At 56.1% G+C, this 17,759-nt stretch overlaps 1 protein-coding gene across 3 annotated transcripts in view; it reads right to left on the bottom strand.

Moving 5' to 3' along the window:
* Window positions 1–17,759, bottom strand: part of NUP35 (nucleoporin 35) — a 43,100-nt gene that overhangs the window by 23,609 nt on the left and 1,732 nt on the right. Inside the window, exons 1-3 of one of the 3 annotated variants that reach the window (XM_069733246.1) lie at window positions 17,572–17,680; window positions 15,007–15,150; window positions 6,615–6,779 (exon numbers count right to left, since the gene is read on the bottom strand). In XM_069733246.1, the coding sequence (XP_069589347.1) occupies window positions 6,615–6,779; window positions 15,007–15,013 (172 nt within the window). In that variant the 5' untranslated portion in view covers window positions 15,014–15,150; window positions 17,572–17,680. Of the gene's footprint in view, window positions 1–6,614; window positions 6,780–15,006; window positions 15,151–17,571; window positions 17,689–17,759 lie in introns of those variants that run through there. The other 2 variants (XM_069733245.1, XM_069733247.1) reach the window with 2 other exon arrangements.

Here is a 17,759-nt window from a genome sequence, read left to right as displayed (position 1 = left end):
GGATTTTTGTGTGCTCACCGTAAAATCCTTTTCTCCGAGCCAATCATTGTGGGACACAGCACCATGGGTGTTATGCTGCTGCCACTAGGAGGACACTAAGTAATACAGAAAGATTAACTCCTCCCCTGCAGTTTACACCCTGCTGCTGGCTCTAAATGAACCAGTTCAGTAACAAAGCAGTAGGAGCTTAAAAACTATTAACAAGAATGAACTATGTCAGAACCAAGATAACACAAAAAACAAAACAAAACAAAGCCATTAGGCTAACAGGGTGGGTGCTGTGTCCCCCAATGATTGGCTCGGAGAAAAGGATTTTACGGTGAGTACATAAAAATCCCTATTTCTCCGAGCCAATCATTGGGGGACACAGGAACATGGGACGTCCTAAAGCAGTCACTGGGTGGGGAACAATCAACTGTTATTACCCCTTGTACCAACAAGTTTCAGATGTGGTACTGCCGCCTGCAAAATTCATCTGCCGACGGATGCATCTGCCGAGGCCTGAGAATGAATATTGTAATGTTTTGTGAAAGTATGCAAGCTGGACCAAGTCGCAGCTCTGCAGACTTGTTCTGCTGATGCCGGATGGCCAAAATCCCTGCAGGAACAGGATGCTGGAATGAGCCCGAATCCCTGCAGGAACAGGATCACCCCTAACACAGTAGGACTCCTGAATAGCCAAATGAATCCATTTGGCTATTGTGGCCTTTGAAGCGGCTAGACCCTTCCTATGCCCCTCCGGATGCACAAACAGGGCATCCGACTTGCAGAAAGACGCCTTCCGCAAGACATATCTCCTAAGAGCTCTCACTAAATCCAGGGTATGGAGGGCCTTCGACACGATGTACTGGTGCCGGACAGAATGAAGGCGAGACCATATCCTCGTTGAGATGGAAAGAGGAGACAACTTTCGGTAAAAAAAAAAAAATGGGGATGTTCTCAGAACCACCTTATCTTGATGAAAGTTCAGGAACGGGACTCGACAAGACAAAGCTGCCAACTCCGAGACTCGTCTGATGGACCAGGAAAGCTATTTTCCATGAAACAGGATAGAGAGACTTCCTGCAGAGGTTCGAAAGGGGCCTCTTGTTAAGCTCCGAGGACCAAATTAAGGTCCCATGGTTCCAACTGCATCTTACAGGGAGGCGCCACATGAGAGACTCCCTGAATGAATATCTCCACCTGTAATCTGTTGGCAATCATGCGTTGGAACAGAACCAATAAGGCTGAAATCTGCCCCTTGAGAGAACTAAGGACGAGACCTAAGTCCAATCCCGTTTGCAGGAATTCGAGAATGGAAAAAAAAAAAAAAATCAAGAGGAGAACGTCCCCGGTCCTTGCACCATGAGAAGGTCTTCCATGTGCGATGATAAATGCGCATCGATGTAGGTTTTCTAGCACTGATCATGGTAGAAGTCACTTCAGGAGAAAAAACCTGCCCGAGATTGAATCCAGGATTCAACAGCCACACCGTTAAACACAGGGCCTTGGAGTTCTGGTGGTAAATGGGGCCTTGGGACAACAGATCTGTGCGATTCGGCAGTCGCCAGGGGACATCGGCGACTAGTTGAACTCATTCTGCATACCACGCCCGGCGTGGCCAATCTGGCGCGATCAGGATTACTGGTACCCCCTCCGCTCGGATCTTCTTGTTGACCCTCGGAAGCAAGGGAAGCGGAGGAAATATATACGGCAGTTGAAATTGATGCCATGCAAGGACAAGTGCATCTGCTCCGATGGCTACTGGATCGTGGGACCGAGCTATGAAGTTGGAGACCTCGGTGTTTAGTCTTGAGGCCATCAGATCCACGTCCGGAGTCCTCCAGCGACAGTAGATTTGCTGAAAAATCTCCGGATGGAGGGACCACTCCACCGAGGAGAGACCTTGGCAACTGAGGAAATCTGCCTCCCAATTCTCTATGCACGGGATGTGAACTGCTGAAATCAGTGAGCGTTTTTTCTCGGCCCAATGGAGAATGTGACCTACTTCAATCATGGCTGCCTTGCTGCGGGTACCCCCCTGACGGTTGATGTACGCCACAGCTGTGGCATTGTCGGACTGAATCCTGATGTAGAGACCCGCCAGAAAGGGGTAGAACTGCAGAAGGGCTAACCCAATTGCCCATATTTCCAAAGATGTTTATCGGTAGGCGTGATTCTCGAGAGGACAAGCACCCCTGAGCTGTGTGATTGCGGAACACTGCCCCCCAACCTAGGAGACTGGCATCTGTGTTCACCACTAGCCAATGAACTGGGAGAAAATACATCCCTTGATTCAGCGAGGACTCCAACGTCCACCATCTGAGAGACTGTTTTACCCGCCGGGAGAGGTGGAATCAACGGTCTAGAGAAGACGGATTCCTGTCCCAAACAGCCAGAAGAGCATGTTGCAAAGGGCGGAGGTGTAGCTATGCAAATGGAACCGCCTCTATAGCTGCTACCATCCTGCCAAGAACTCTCATACTGAAACGCAGAGAGTGAGAACGAGAGCAGGAGAGCCTCTGAGTTCCTTGCTGTAAGGCTGAGACCTTTTCTGGAGGAAGGATCACTAACCCCTGGGATGAATCCAGAATCATTCCCAGAAAGAAAATTTGGCGAGCCGGTACTGGTGAAATTTTTTGAAGTATATCTTCCAGAAAGGAAGGTCCTTTGATCAGAACATCGTCTAGATAAGGTAGCACCACCACTCCCCGAGCATGAAGGATGGCCACAGCAGCCGCCATGACCTTGGTAAACACTCTGGGGGCAGTGGCGAGGCCGAAGGGCAAAGCAGCTAATTGAAAATGTTCCCATTGAACTGCGAAACTAAGAAGTCTTTGGTGGGGGTGGGAGTGCAGATAAGCGTCCTGGATGTCTATGGACGCTAAGAACTCTCCTTTTTCCATTGAAGTGATGACAGAACGGAGCGATTCCATTCTGAACCGTCGCACTCTGACGAGATTGTTCAACAGTTTTAGGTGAAGTATGGGCAGCACTGTTCTGCCTTTTTTGAGGACTATAAACAGGTTTGAGTAAAACTCCTGGAAACTTTCGTTTTGTGGAACCGGGATGATGACCCTGTCCTTGAGAGTACTTATGGCTCGGAAGAACGCTGTTGCTTTTGCCTTGGGAAGAAAATAGGAAAAAAAAAAAGAAAAAAAAAAAAAACGTGTTGGTGGTCGAGACAAAAACCTATCTTGTATTCGGAGGACACTAGCTCTTGGACCCACTCACTGAACGACCGAGAGCCATACGTGACTGAACGAAAGCAAACGGCTTTGTGGGCGTCCCCCGGATACCGCAGTAAGTCATTGTGTAGACGATCTACCTGGTCTGGACCCTTTGGGTCCAGGCTGTCTGGGCCTGCCTCTCCAGGAATAGGGAGGTCTATATGAGACCTGAGAACCTCTGTCCCTGCATTGTGTCCGGCCAGGTCCAGAGGAGGTGGGTGTAGAAGACCAGTTGGGGTTGTAACGAAAAAAAAAACAAAAAAAAAAAAAAAAAAAAAACACAGGACTGAGCTTGCTGTTGCTGGTTCCAAAAAGGCGAACAGGCCTCTGCTGGGGAAGAAACTTGCTCTTTCCTCTGGTAGCGGAGTTGATCAAGCCTTTCTCCAAACCTACGATCGCTCTGATAACCTCTTTACCCTAACGACTTTTTGGAAGCAGAGTCCGCTCGCCAGTCTGAGCCATAGAGCCCTCCTGATGGTGATAGCATTTGATGCTGCTTGGGAAGCACAGTTAGCTGCATCCAAAGGAGCGGACACCACAAAATCCCCGGCTCGAGCTATCTGAGTAGCGAGGTCTGGGGGGGGGGGGGGGGTTCAGTTTCTAGAAAGGCTGTTGATAAGATCTTGGCCCAGTGGGCCATAGCCTTAGCCACCCAGGTAGCGGCAAAAGATGGAAAAAGCGTGGCTCCAGAAGCTTCAAAAAGCTGAACGAGCAAGATTGTCAATCTGACAATCAGTAGGATTTTTAACTGCAGCGCCCTCAGAAGAAGATAGAATGAATTTATAAGCAAGTCGTGATGATACGGGAGGAACTGTGACCAATCCCTTCTTAAAAATCAGGAGCAAAGGGATATTTCGACTCCATGGGCTTCTGCCCTGTGATGCGGTTTATCTGGTCGGTTCCTATGTGTCTCAACAATGTCCTTAAACTTGGGATGGCTGGCGAACACCGAGTTCGCTTAGTCATCTTAAAAGACATAGTATGATCTGTATTAGATGAGGGCTCCTCGTCCACCGACTCAATGAGAGAATCGAGTGGCTCCTGATCATTTTGAAATTCCTGATCTAAAAAGGAGCATCAGAGTCGTATTCTGAATAGTGTTCTCCTACAAACCCCTAGAGAAGGGGGGGGGGGGGGGGGGGGAAAAAAAAAAAAAAAAAAAAAAAAAAAAATCAAGAAATTGAACTCCCTGAGGCCGAAGCACGAGGAGGTTCGGGGGAAATGCCATGAGTCCTTTTTCCAGAAGCTTGAGTGTTCTTTGATAAAGTACGACCCCTAGTGGGTAACTGGTTTTGTCCGTCGGAAGAGTTATCCGCAAGTGACAGATTAACGCCCTGACTAGAGGAAGGGTCCCAGAGAGAGTATCGCTTTGACCAGGGATGCCATAGACTGCAAGAAAGAAGTGGCCCTCTCAGGGGGACTAGGCTCGCTGGGGTGGGTATCAGTGACGGGTGGCTCCTGGACAGTTACCGGTTCACAAGCCGTGCAGAACGCAGTATTGTGGCCCCAGGGTAAAGAAACCTTACAAGTGGTACAAGAAGCAAAAAACTGTGTTTTGTTAGTCTTTTTGGAAGGTTTCGCTTGAGACATAGTCAACCCTGTTTTTTGCATCCAGACGGACAGGTAGAGGGAGGGCGTACTTGCAGGGAAAGGGTTAAGCTAGAGTTCTGCAGCTTAACTAGGTCCTGTTTCTTGAGTCCCCAGGGGAGGTGCCGTTTGATCCCACAGTGAATATGCTGCCAATGCTGTTTTTTGGGACTTATTCCTGCTGTGTCCCGGCTCCGTGCTGTGATGCAGAAGGAAAAGATGGCCGCCAAGATAAGGAAGAGAGGCGCTTCTTGTGTAGAACGAGAAGTGCCAGAAAGGTGGGCGGTGCCAATTACCGGTAGGCGGGGCTAAGTATCTGCAGCCTGTTCCGGGCAAAATTTTTAATGCAGGCCGCAGCCTTGTACCGCTGCGGCAACCGCTGGGAAAGTGCGGGCCATAAACACCCGCCACCTGATGCGGACCGCGATCTTACACCACTGCGAAGGCCTCCCGTCGGAAGTGCTGCAACGGCCATCTGTACCGGTCATAAAGCCAGGGGCTTAATTAACGGAGTCCGCAGCGCTAGGGTACAAAGAATGCCGATATCCTGGTGGCACCTCCCCCATCCTAGGGACCAGGACCCCCCTGAACCTCAGCCAGTCGTTGCATATCTACTCACAGAATGTAAGTGCGCTGGCCCTGGTATTCAGGCTCAATCCACCATCGCCATAGACAAGGATGGTGGAGAGTTTCTGCCGCCTTCCATCATCCGCTATATCAGTGGTGATACAGTTGGGGCTGCACGGACGCCATACTGGGGGCCTCAGTATTGGGCAGGATGTCCGGCTATACACCTGGCTCCAGGGGAGGATACATGGAGGCGACACTCCCTGTGGTCGCCTGCTGGTGTGGGGAGATTGGGACCCGAAGGAACCGTCACCCCTTATGTGAGCTCAGGCATGGCTTCCCACGTCGCAGGAGAGGGTATGGGGAGGGAATCTCCGCGTTCGCCTGTTGATGATTCAGGGGAGTTCGGAACCTAGAAAGGATCCTTCACTCCGTTAACTAAAAATTTATGGAGAAAATATAGAATAAAATAAAAACGTTGGGGTCTGAAAATCAGACCCAAGTGCCTCCTACAGACACGAAGCAAGAACTGGTTCATTTTGAGCCAGCAGGAGGGTGTATACTGCAGGGGAGGAGGTAATCTTCTATATTCACTTAGTGTCAGCCTCCTGGTGGCAGCAGCATACACTGATGGTCCTGTGTCCCCCAATGAGGCGTAGGAGAAAACTGCAGTGTCAAACTCCATGGACAAAAGGAAAAAAAAAACGCAAGTCATCTAATTTAGCCAACATGTGAATAATCGCTGCAATATCAAAAACTCCCCCAATACCCATTAAAAACGTAGTCTAAAGGTACCTTCACACTGGGCAACTTTACAACGAGAACAACAACGATCCGTGACGTTGCAGCGTCCTGGATAGCGATCTCGTGTTTGACACGCAGCAGCGATCTGGATCCCGCTGTGCCATCGCTGGTCGGAGCTAGAAGTCCAGAACTTTATTTGGTCATCAGGTCGGCGTGATTCATCATGTTTGACAGTAAAAGCAACGATGCCTGCAATGTTTTTTCACAGAGCTAACAACCAGCGAGAACGATAAGTGAGTCGCCGTTACGTCACTGGATCGCTCCTGCATCGTTCTGGAGTTGCTGTGTTTGATGTCTCTACAGCGACCTAAACAGTGACGCTCCAGCGATCTAGTTTAGGTCGGATCGTTGTCTATATCGCTGGAGCGTCGCTAAATGTGACGGTACCTTTAGGCTCCCATACAAATCACACGAGTAGAATAGCAGTTTCCTGCTCCAATACAATACCTCCTATCAATGGGGATCGCAGCTCCATAATGCCGAGTGATGGACGCAGCTGTGGAGTGACAGGAGTTGGGATATCACCCATGAGGAAACCAGGCAGAAACTGGGCACCGCCACTAGGCTTCGGAGAGGTTGGTGACCCCAGTGTCATTGGTTCGCCACCTGTACCTAAAGAGAGATACAGAATTAATGAAGTGTAGCTTCCCATTATATCTACCATGCCATAATTACCACCGAGTGCCACAACCAAGGGTGAGAAAGCTACGGAAAATGGTGTCCATGTGGTGTCCGACGCTATTTCCACATCATGGTGGTCTCAGCCGTGGAAGTGTCTAGAACGTGTCAGAGCCCAGACTTGCGTGCGAGTAACACTGCAGCTTTTCCTTAGGCCTGTTTCACACGTCAGTGGCTCCGGTACGTGAGGTGACAGTTTCCTCACGTACCGGAGACACTGACACACGTAGACGCATTAAAATCAATGCATCTGTTCAGATGTCATTGATTTTTTGCGGACTGTGTCTCCGTGTGCCAAACACGGAGACATGTCAGTGTTCGTGGGAGCGCACGTATTACACGTATTAATGTCAATGGGTCCGTGTAAAACACGTACCGCACACGGACGCTGTCCATGTGCAGTCCGTGTGCCGTGCAGGAGACAGCGCTACACTAAGCACTGTCCCCCCCACTGGTGCTGAAGCCGCGATTCATATCTTCCCTGCAGCAGCGTTTGCTGTAGAGAAGATATGAATAATTGTGTTTAAAATAAAGATCTATGTGCCCCCCGCCCTCCCACCCACTGTGCGCCCCCCCCCCCGCTGTTCTGAAAATACTCACCCGGCTCCCTCGCTGGCGCTGCTTCCTGTTCTGGCCGCATCTTCTACTGTATCAGCGGTCACGTGGTGCCGCCGATTACAGTCATGAATATGCGGCTCCACCTCTCATAGGGGTGGAGCCGCATATTCATTACTGTAAATGAGCAGTCCCACGTGACCGCATACAGGAGAAGATGCGGCCAGAACAGGAAGCAGCGCCGGCGGGGGAGCCGGGTGAGTATTTTCAGAACAGCGGGGGGTGGGGAGGGCAGGGGGCACATAGATCTTTATTTTAATCACAATTATTCATATCTTCTCTACAGCAAACGCTGCTGCAGGGAAGATATGAATGGGGCTTCAGCACCAGATGCTGGTACGTGTGGTACCCAGTGGGCACACGGGCGGCACACGTGTGCCACAGAAACGTAGGAGGACACGGATAATTCCGGTACCGGAATTATCTGGACGTGTGAGACTGGCCTTAAAGGGGTTATTCGGTCTAAATCAATAAATCTGCAGTCACTCTGTGACTGTAGACTTAGGAAACCCCCCAGCGCAGGCACTGTGCACGAGGATTAGCCAGTTTCTGAGCCAGAACCAGCCTACTGTGAGCAGCCTCGCTCCACACACACACACACACACACACACACACGGCCAGCGACGCAGCCTCGCTCCACACACACACACACTCGGCCAGCGACGCAGCCTCGCTCCACACACACACACACACACACACACACACTCGGCCAGCGACGCAGCCTCGCTCCACACACACACACACACTCGGCCAGCGGCGCAGCCTCGCTCCACACACACACACACTCGGCCAGCGACGCAGCCTCGCTCCACACACACACACGGCCAGCGACGCAGCCTCGCTCCACACACACACACGGCCAGCGACGCAGCCTCGCTCCACACACACACACACACTCGGCCAGCGACGCAGCCTCGCTCCACACACACACACACACACACACACACTCGGCCAGCGACGCAGCCTCGCTCCACACACACACACACACACACACACACTCGGCCAGCGACGCAGCCTCGCTCCACACACACACACGGCCAGCGACGCAGCCTCGCTCCACACACACACACACACTCGGCCAGCGACGCAGCCTCGCTACACACACACACACACACACACACTCGGCCAGCGACGCAGCCTCGCTCCACACACACACACACACACACACACTCGGCCAGCGACGCAGCCTCGCTCCCCACACACACACACACACACACACACACACTCGGCCAGCGACGCAGCCTCGCTCCCCACACACACACACACACACACACACACACACACTCGGCCAGCGACGCAGCCTCGCTCCCCACACACACACACACACACACACACACACACTCGGCCAGCGACGCAGCCTCGCTCCCCACACACACACACACACTCGGCCAGCGACGCAGCCTCGCTCCCCACACACACACACACACTCGGCCAGCGACGCAGCCTCGCTCCCCACACACACACACACACTCGGCCAGCGACGCAGCCTCGCTCCCCACACACACTCGGCCAGCGACGCAGCCTCGCTCCACACACACACACACACACACTCGGCCAGCGACGCAGCCTCGCTCCACACACACACACACACACTCGGCCAGCGACGCAGCCTCGCTACACACACACACACACACACACTCGGCCAGCGACGCAGCCTCGCTCCACACACACACACACACTCGGCCAGCGACGCAGCCTCGCTCCACACACACACACTCGGCCAGCGACGCAGCCTCGCTCCACACACACACACGGCCAGCGACGCAGCCTCGCTCCACACACACACACACACACTCGGCCAGCGACGCAGCCTCGCTCCACACACACACACTCGGCCAGCGACGCAGCCTCGCTCCACACACACACACGGCCAGCGACGCAGCCTCGCTCCACACACACACACGGCCAGCGACGCAGCCTCGCTCCACACACACACACGGCCAGCGACGCAGCCTCGCTCCACACACACACGGCCAGCGACGCAGCCTCGCTCCACACACACACGGCCAGCGACGCAGCCTCGCTCCACACACACACTCGGCCAGCGACGCAGCCTCGCTCCACACACACACACACACACACGGCCAGCGACGCAGCCTCGCTCCACACACACACGGCCAGCGACGCAGCCTCGCTCCACACACACACACACACGGCCAGCGACGCAGCCTCGCTCCACACACACACACACACACACACACGGCCAGCGACGCAGCCTCGCTCCACACACACACACACGGCCAGCGACGCAGCCTCGCTCCACACACACACACACGGCCAGCGACGCAGCCTCGCTCCACACACACACACACGGCCAGCGACGCAGCCTCGCTCCACACACACACGGCCAGCGACGCAGCCTCGCTCCACACACACACGGCCAGCGACGCAGCCTCGCTCCACACACACACGGCCAGCGACGCAGCCTCGCTCCACACACACACACGGCCAGCGACGCAGCCTCGCTCCACACACACACACGGCCAGCGACGCAGCCTCGCTCCACACACACACACGGCCAGCGACGCAGCCTCGCTCCACACACACACACACACACACACGGCCAGCGACGCAGCCTCGCTCCACACACACACACACACGGCCAGCGACGCAGCCTCGCTCCACACACACACACACACACTCGGCCAGCGACGCAGCCTCGCTCCACACACACACACACACACACACTCGGCCAGCGACGCAGCCTCGCTCCACACACACACACACACACACTCGGCCAGCGACGCAGCCTCGCTCCACACACACACACACACACACACTCGGCCAGCGACGCAGCCTCGCTCCACACACACACACACTCGGCCAGCGACGCAGCCTCGCTCCACACACACACACACACACACACACACTCGGCCAGCGACGCAGCCTCGCTCCACACACACACACACACACACACACACGGCCAGCGACGCAGCCTCGCTCCACACACACACACACGGCCAGCGACGCAGCCTCGCTCCACACACACACGGCCAGCGACGCAGCCTCGCTCCACACACACACACGGCCAGCGACGCAGCCTCGCTCCACACACACACACGGCCAGCGACGCAGCCTCGCTCCACACACACACACGGCCAGCGACGCAGCCTCGCTCCACACACACACACGGCCAGCGACGCAGCCTCGCTCCACACACACACACGGCCAGCGACGCAGCCTCGCTCCACACACACACACACACACGGCCAGCGACGCAGCCTCGCTCCACACACACACACACGGCCAGCGACGCAGCCTCGCTCCACACACACACTCGGCCAGCGACGCAGCCTCGCTCCACACACACACACACACACACACACACTCGGCCAGCGACGCAGCCTCGCTCCACACACACACACACACACACACACTCGGCCAGCGACGCAGCCTCGCTCCACACACACACACACACACTCGGCCAGCGACGCAGCCTCGCTCCACACACACACACACACTCGGCCAGCGACGCAGCCTCGCTCCACACACACACACTCGGCCAGCGACGCAGCCTCGCTCCACACACACACACTCGGCCAGCGACGCAGCCTCGCTCCACACACACACACTCGGCCAGCGACGCAGCCTCGCTCCACACACACACACTCGGCCAGCGACGCAGCCTCGCTCCACACACACACTCGGCCAGCGACGCAGCCTCGCTCCACACACACACACACACTCGGCCAGCGACGCAGCCTCGCTCCACACACACACACACACACACACACTCGGCCAGCGACGCAGCCTCGCTCCACACACACACACACACACACACACACTCGGCCAGCGACGCAGCCTCGCTCCACACACACACACTCGGCCAGCGACGCAGCCTCGCTCCGCACACACACTCGGCCAGCGACGCAGCCTCGCTCCGCACACACACTCGGCCAGCGACGCAGCCTCGCTCCGCACACACACTCGGCCAGCGACGCAGCCTCGCTCCACACACACACTCGGCCAGCGACGCAGCCTCGCTCCGCACACACTCTCGGCCAGCGACGCAGCCTCGCTCCACACACACACTCGGCCAGCGACGCAGCCTCGCTCCACACACACACTCGGCCAGCGACGCAGCCTCGCTCCGCACACACACTCGGCCAGCGACGCAGCCTCGCTCCACACACACACTCGGCCAGCGACGCAGCCTCGCTCCACACACACACACTCGGCCAGCGACGCAGCCTCGCTCCACACACACACTCGGCCAGCGACGCAGCCTCGCTCCACACACACACTCGGCCAGCGACGCAGCCTCGCTCCACACACACACTCGGCCAGCGACGCAGCCTCGCTCCACACACACACACACACACTCGGCCAGCGACGCAGCCTCGCTACACACACACACACACACACACACACTCGGCCAGCGACGCAGCCTCGCTCCACACACACACACACACTCGGCCAGCGACGCAGCCTCGCTCCACACACACACACTCGGCCAGCGACGCAGCCTCGCTCCACACACACACACGGCCAGCGACGCAGCCTCGCTCCACACACACACACACACACTCGGCCAGCGACGCAGCCTCGCTCCACACACACACACTCGGCCAGCGACGCAGCCTCGCTCCACACACACACACTCGGCCAGCGACGCAGCCTCGCTCCACACACACACACGGCCAGCGACGCAGCCTCGCTCCACACACACACGGCCAGCGACGCAGCCTCGCTCCACACACACACGGCCAGCGACGCAGCCTCGCTCCACACACACACTCGGCCAGCGACGCAGCCTCGCTCCACACACACACACACACACACGGCCAGCGACGCAGCCTCGCTCCACACACACACGGCCAGCGACGCAGCCTCGCTCCACACACACACACACGGCCAGCGACGCAGCCTCGCTCCACACACACACACACACACACACGGCCAGCGACGCAGCCTCGCTCCACACACACACACACGGCCAGCGACGCAGCCTCGCTCCACACACACACACACGGCCAGCGACGCAGCCTCGCTCCACACACACACACACGGCCAGCGACGCAGCCTCGCTCCACACACACACGGCCAGCGACGCAGCCTCGCTCCACACACACACGGCCAGCGACGCAGCCTCGCTCCACACACACACGGCCAGCGACGCAGCCTCGCTCCACACACACACACGGCCAGCGACGCAGCCTCGCTCCACACACACACACGGCCAGCGACGCAGCCTCGCTCCACACACACACACGGCCAGCGACGCAGCCTCGCTCCACACACACACACACACGGCCAGCGACGCAGCCTCGCTCCACACACACACACACACGGCCAGCGACGCAGCCTCGCTCCACACACACACACACACACTCGGCCAGCGACGCAGCCTCGCTCCACACACACACACACACACACACTCGGCCAGCGACGCAGCCTCGCTCCACACACACACACACACACTCGGCCAGCGACGCAGCCTCGCTCCACACACACACACACACACACACACTCGGCCAGCGACGCAGCCTCGCTCCACACACACACACACACACACACACACACGGCCAGCGACGCAGCCTCGCTCCACACACACACACACACACACACACACGGCCAGCGACGCAGCCTCGCTCCACACACACACACACGGCCAGCGACGCAGCCTCGCTCCACACACACACGGCCAGCGACGCAGCCTCGCTCCACACACACACGGCCAGCGACGCAGCCTCGCTCCACACACACACACGGCCAGCGACGCAGCCTCGCTCCACACACACACACGGCCAGCGACGCAGCCTCGCTCCACACACACACACGGCCAGCGACGCAGCCTCGCTCCACACACACACACGGCCAGCGACGCAGCCTCGCTCCACACACACACACACACACACTCGGCCAGCGACGCAGCCTCGCTCCACACACACACACACACACACTCGGCCAGCGACGCAGCCTCGCTCCACACACACACACACACACTCGGCCAGCGACGCAGCCTCGCTCCACACACACACACACACACTCGGCCAGCGACGCAGCCTCGCTCCACACACACACACTCGGCCAGCGACGCAGCCTCGCTCCACACACACACACTCGGCCAGCGACGCAGCCTCGCTCCACACACACACTCGGCCAGCGACGCAGCCTCGCTCCACACACACACACACACTCGGCCAGCGACGCAGCCTCGCTCCACACACACACACACACACACACACTCGGCCAGCGACGCAGCCTCGCTCCACACACACACACACACACTCGGCCAGCGACGCAGCCTCGCTCCACACACACACACTCGGCCAGCGACGCAGCCTCGCTCCGCACACACACTCGGCCAGCGACGCAGCCTCGCTCCGCACACACACTCGGCCAGCGACGCAGCCTCGCTCCGCACACACACTCGGCCAGCGACGCAGCCTCGCTCCACACACACACTCGGCCAGCGACGCAGCCTCGCTCCGCACACACTCTCGGCCAGCGACGCAGCCTCGCTCCACACACACACTCGGCCAGCGACGCAGCCTCGCTCCACACACACTCGGCCAGCGACGCAGCCTCGCTCCGCACACACACTCGGCCAGCGACGCAGCCTCGCTCCACACACACACTCGGCCAGCGACGCAGCCTCGCTCCACACACACACACTCGGCCAGCGACGCAGCCTCGCTCCACACACACACTCGGCCAGCGACGCAGCCTCGCTCCACACACACACTCGGCCAGCGACGCAGCCTCGCTCCACACACACACTCGGCCAGCGACGCAGCCTCGCTCCACACACACACTCGGCCAGCGACGCAGCCTCGCTCCACACACACACACACACTCGGCCAGCGACGCAGCCTCGCTCCACACACACACACACACACACGGCCAGCGACGCAGCCTCGCTCCACACACACACACACACACGGCCAGCGACGCAGCCTCGCTCCACACACACACTCGGCCAGCGACGCAGCCTCGCTCCACACACACACTCGGCCAGCGACGCAGCCTCGCTCCACACACACACTCGGCCAGCGACGCAGCCTCGCTCCACACACACACTCGGCCAGCGACGCAGCCTCGCTCCACACACACACACACTCGGCCAGCGACGCAGCCTCGCTCCACACACACACACGGCCAGCGACGCAGCCTCGCTCCACACACACACACTCGGCCAGCGACGCAGCCTCGCTCCACACACACACTCGTCCAGCAACGCACCATCCAGTGGGCACAGCCTCGCTCCATATACTCGTCTAGCGACGCACAGTCCAGTGGGCACAGCCTTGCTCTATATAAGTATATGGAACAAGGCTGCACCCAGTAGACGGGTTCTGCTCCGGAGTATGCAGAACACATCACCGCTGGTCCAGACTTATCAATGTAGACCGGCCACCCCTTAACTTTAATTCAAAGCTTTAGAGAAGCTGCATGAACCAAAGGACGTGAAAGACTGGAGATGCTCATTGACTTCTATTGGAAAGTTTTCTAGGTGCACTATGTGCAGAAAGGGAAAGCAGGTGAGATGTGACCATCACCCACTGTGAACGTGGAATTCTGTGTTACTTATACAAAGTGTCACCTTTCATTGCAATCCTGTCTGTGATGATAATGAGACTGCTGAGAAGAGATTTGTGCAGAACAGGAAGTGTCAGTCTATTATGAAGTTGGGTAACCAGACTGAAAACTGCAAGATGTCAGGATTTTCTTTATTATTAAAAGTGACCTAAGCAAAAAAAAAAAAAAAAATTATAGATGAAAACCCCTTCAATGCTGCTTAAACTATAGGCAACAGGAAATCAGTCAGGCATCCTCAGCTAGGATTTCCTCTATAGTGCCAAATGGGTTGTTTAATAGAAAACATAAAAGTTTAAAAACCAGTCAGACCCCGAGCTGCACCTTCAGGCTCTGCAGGACGGGCAGAGAGTGATCATACACACAAGAATGGAGAGGTCTGTCAAGTAGCGGAGAAGCCAGAAGCAGCTGCTCTGCGGACATGTCTTGGGTCCGGGCTCTAGATCCTGCTCTCTAATGAAGGAGAGAGTCTTTGTTTCCAGCTAAATGTGGCTCGAGCAAGATGAAATGACTAACAGCTTTCTTCTAAGGACGGAAAACCACATGGAATTTGAGGCGTCATTATTAGCGATGAGCGAGTATACTCATTACTCAGGTTTTCCAGAGCACGCTCGGGTGGTCTGCGAGTATTTGTGAGTGCTTGGAGATTTAGATAACCTCGCCGCAGCTGCATGATTTACAGCTGCTGGACAGCCTGAACACATGTGGGAATTCCCTACCAAACAAGCAATCCTCACATATATTCAGCCTGGCTAGCAGCCATAAGTCATTCAGCTGCGGTGACAAACTAAATCTCCGAGCACTCACAAATACTCGGAGACCACCCGAGCGTGCTCGGAGAAACCCGAGCAACGAGTACACTAGCTCATCACTAGTCATTATCTGAGCCAATGGAGACGTGTGAGACGGCATTCACACATTCCTGCTGATTTTTACATTGTTTAAAACTGACCGCTTTTAAAAAGTGAAAATAAACTCCATTTTTATTCATCCATTGGCTCTTGATGAAACAGGTATTAAAAGTTAAAAAAAAAAAAAAAAAAAAAAACATATGGATGAAACACTGATACGGAAATCAAACTTTGTGCTGCCACGCATTTCAGCCGTGTTTACTGAACTAATGAGCTCAATCTGCTCTGAGTCAAGAATCAGAGGCAGCTCCATTTATAAGACTCATGTGTACGGAACAATGAAAATGTACGGCCCATCTGCTGTATGAGAAAAAAATATAAGTGGATAGCACACAGAAGAATTGTGCACGAAGCCTTAGTCTCTCCTGTAGGGTTAAAGCTCACGATGCACATTCACTGGGGATTTTCCAATGCAGAACGTCAATTCTTTAAGCGTTTTTGCTGCAAACGTCACACATACTAATGGATTGGAGAAAAATCAGCAGAAAAAAAAAAAAAAAAAACACGTTTCCTGCCAAGAGATTCAAAACCATCTGCCCCAAATAATTAACGTGTGTATATAGCCTAAGTGTTATTTTACAGGGGGCAAATGTGCTGATTGAGAAGGGGCTGTCCGGCCTTAGGCCAGAGTCACACTACAGCGAGATACGGCCGAGTCTCGCAGGTTAAAACCAAGCTCTGGCACCGGGACTACGGAGCGCGCAGCTCCATGTATTGCTATGTGGCCGCACGCTCCGCTCTGGAGTGCCGGGGCCAGAGCTGGGTTTTAACCTGCGAGACTCGGCCGTATCTCGCTGTGTGTGATCCTGGCCTAAGAGCGACGGCAGAGATGTGAGTCACAGCATGTGCGCGGTCAGGATTCTCTGGTGCGAGCGATCATGTGACCATAATAGGCGATTTGCATACCTGCGGTCACGTGCCATCTAGATGGGCGCAGCCTCGCTCAGTACAAGCGTATTCAGCAAAGCTGACAGTCTAGTCTGACTGTGGCCGGAGCATGCAAACTATTCCTGTAGTCACATGACCGCCCGCAATGTGAGGAGTCACATACACAGTGACTGCAGACTTGTAGCCCAAGGCCGGACAACCCCTTTAATAGTTTGCATTTATCATGGGGCGAGATTCAGCAGATAATATACGGGGATTCTGCATCTCCCACATTTCTCGTACGATTCGTGCAGATCGGGCCAATCGCACACGGTTTCTTGTGGAGTAATCCACCGAGTATTGCAGTGAAATCCACAGAAGAGCATCGGGGGGGGCGACACGGGATCTGCACTGGGATAAGCCCCATTTGTGGGGGGTTCACTGCATGTGGCGCCCCCACTACAGGGGCAACTCTGCACATGGCACATTTAGAGGCGGCTGTGTGAGCAGGAACACTGACAGCCACGAGAGGCGGCCATTATGTGGAGGTCAGGGGCAGTGTGTATGAACACTGTGAGGGCACCCTGGGAGGGAGACAGCAGACCCGTCAGCAGGAAGTGTGGCAGCCTGTACCCTGCGAGTGGATGGAGCCGAGTGCCGGCTGCCATAACCCCACACAGCCGGCAGGACCTGCTCCACTACAGAATGCGGCAATGACATCCTATAAAGTCTGTCCCTATCCAGCTTCCGTAGCCGACAGCGCTCATGATACCGAGTTGCCGGCCTCTACTCACCCAGCGAGTCCAGAGAGAAGGAGGACATGACTCTGCCTGCCAAAGCGTGATTCAAATAAGACCTCAGCTGAGCGCCGGGAAGTCCTGACGCTGCGTCACTTCCTCCGGAAGTACTGTGTGTGCCTAGGCGGGGGAGCGCCACCTGGCCGTGAGAGATGGTACAGTACTAGGCGTTGTATGGATACATG

This window comes from Ranitomeya imitator, chromosome 7 (genome assembly GCF_032444005.1).
Source record: "Ranitomeya imitator isolate aRanImi1 chromosome 7, aRanImi1.pri, whole genome shotgun sequence".
Taxonomy (NCBI): Eukaryota; Metazoa; Chordata; class Amphibia; order Anura; family Dendrobatidae; genus Ranitomeya; species Ranitomeya imitator.
The sequence above is the reverse complement of the archived record's forward strand: the minus strand, read 5'-3'. Positions and strand labels throughout refer to the sequence as shown.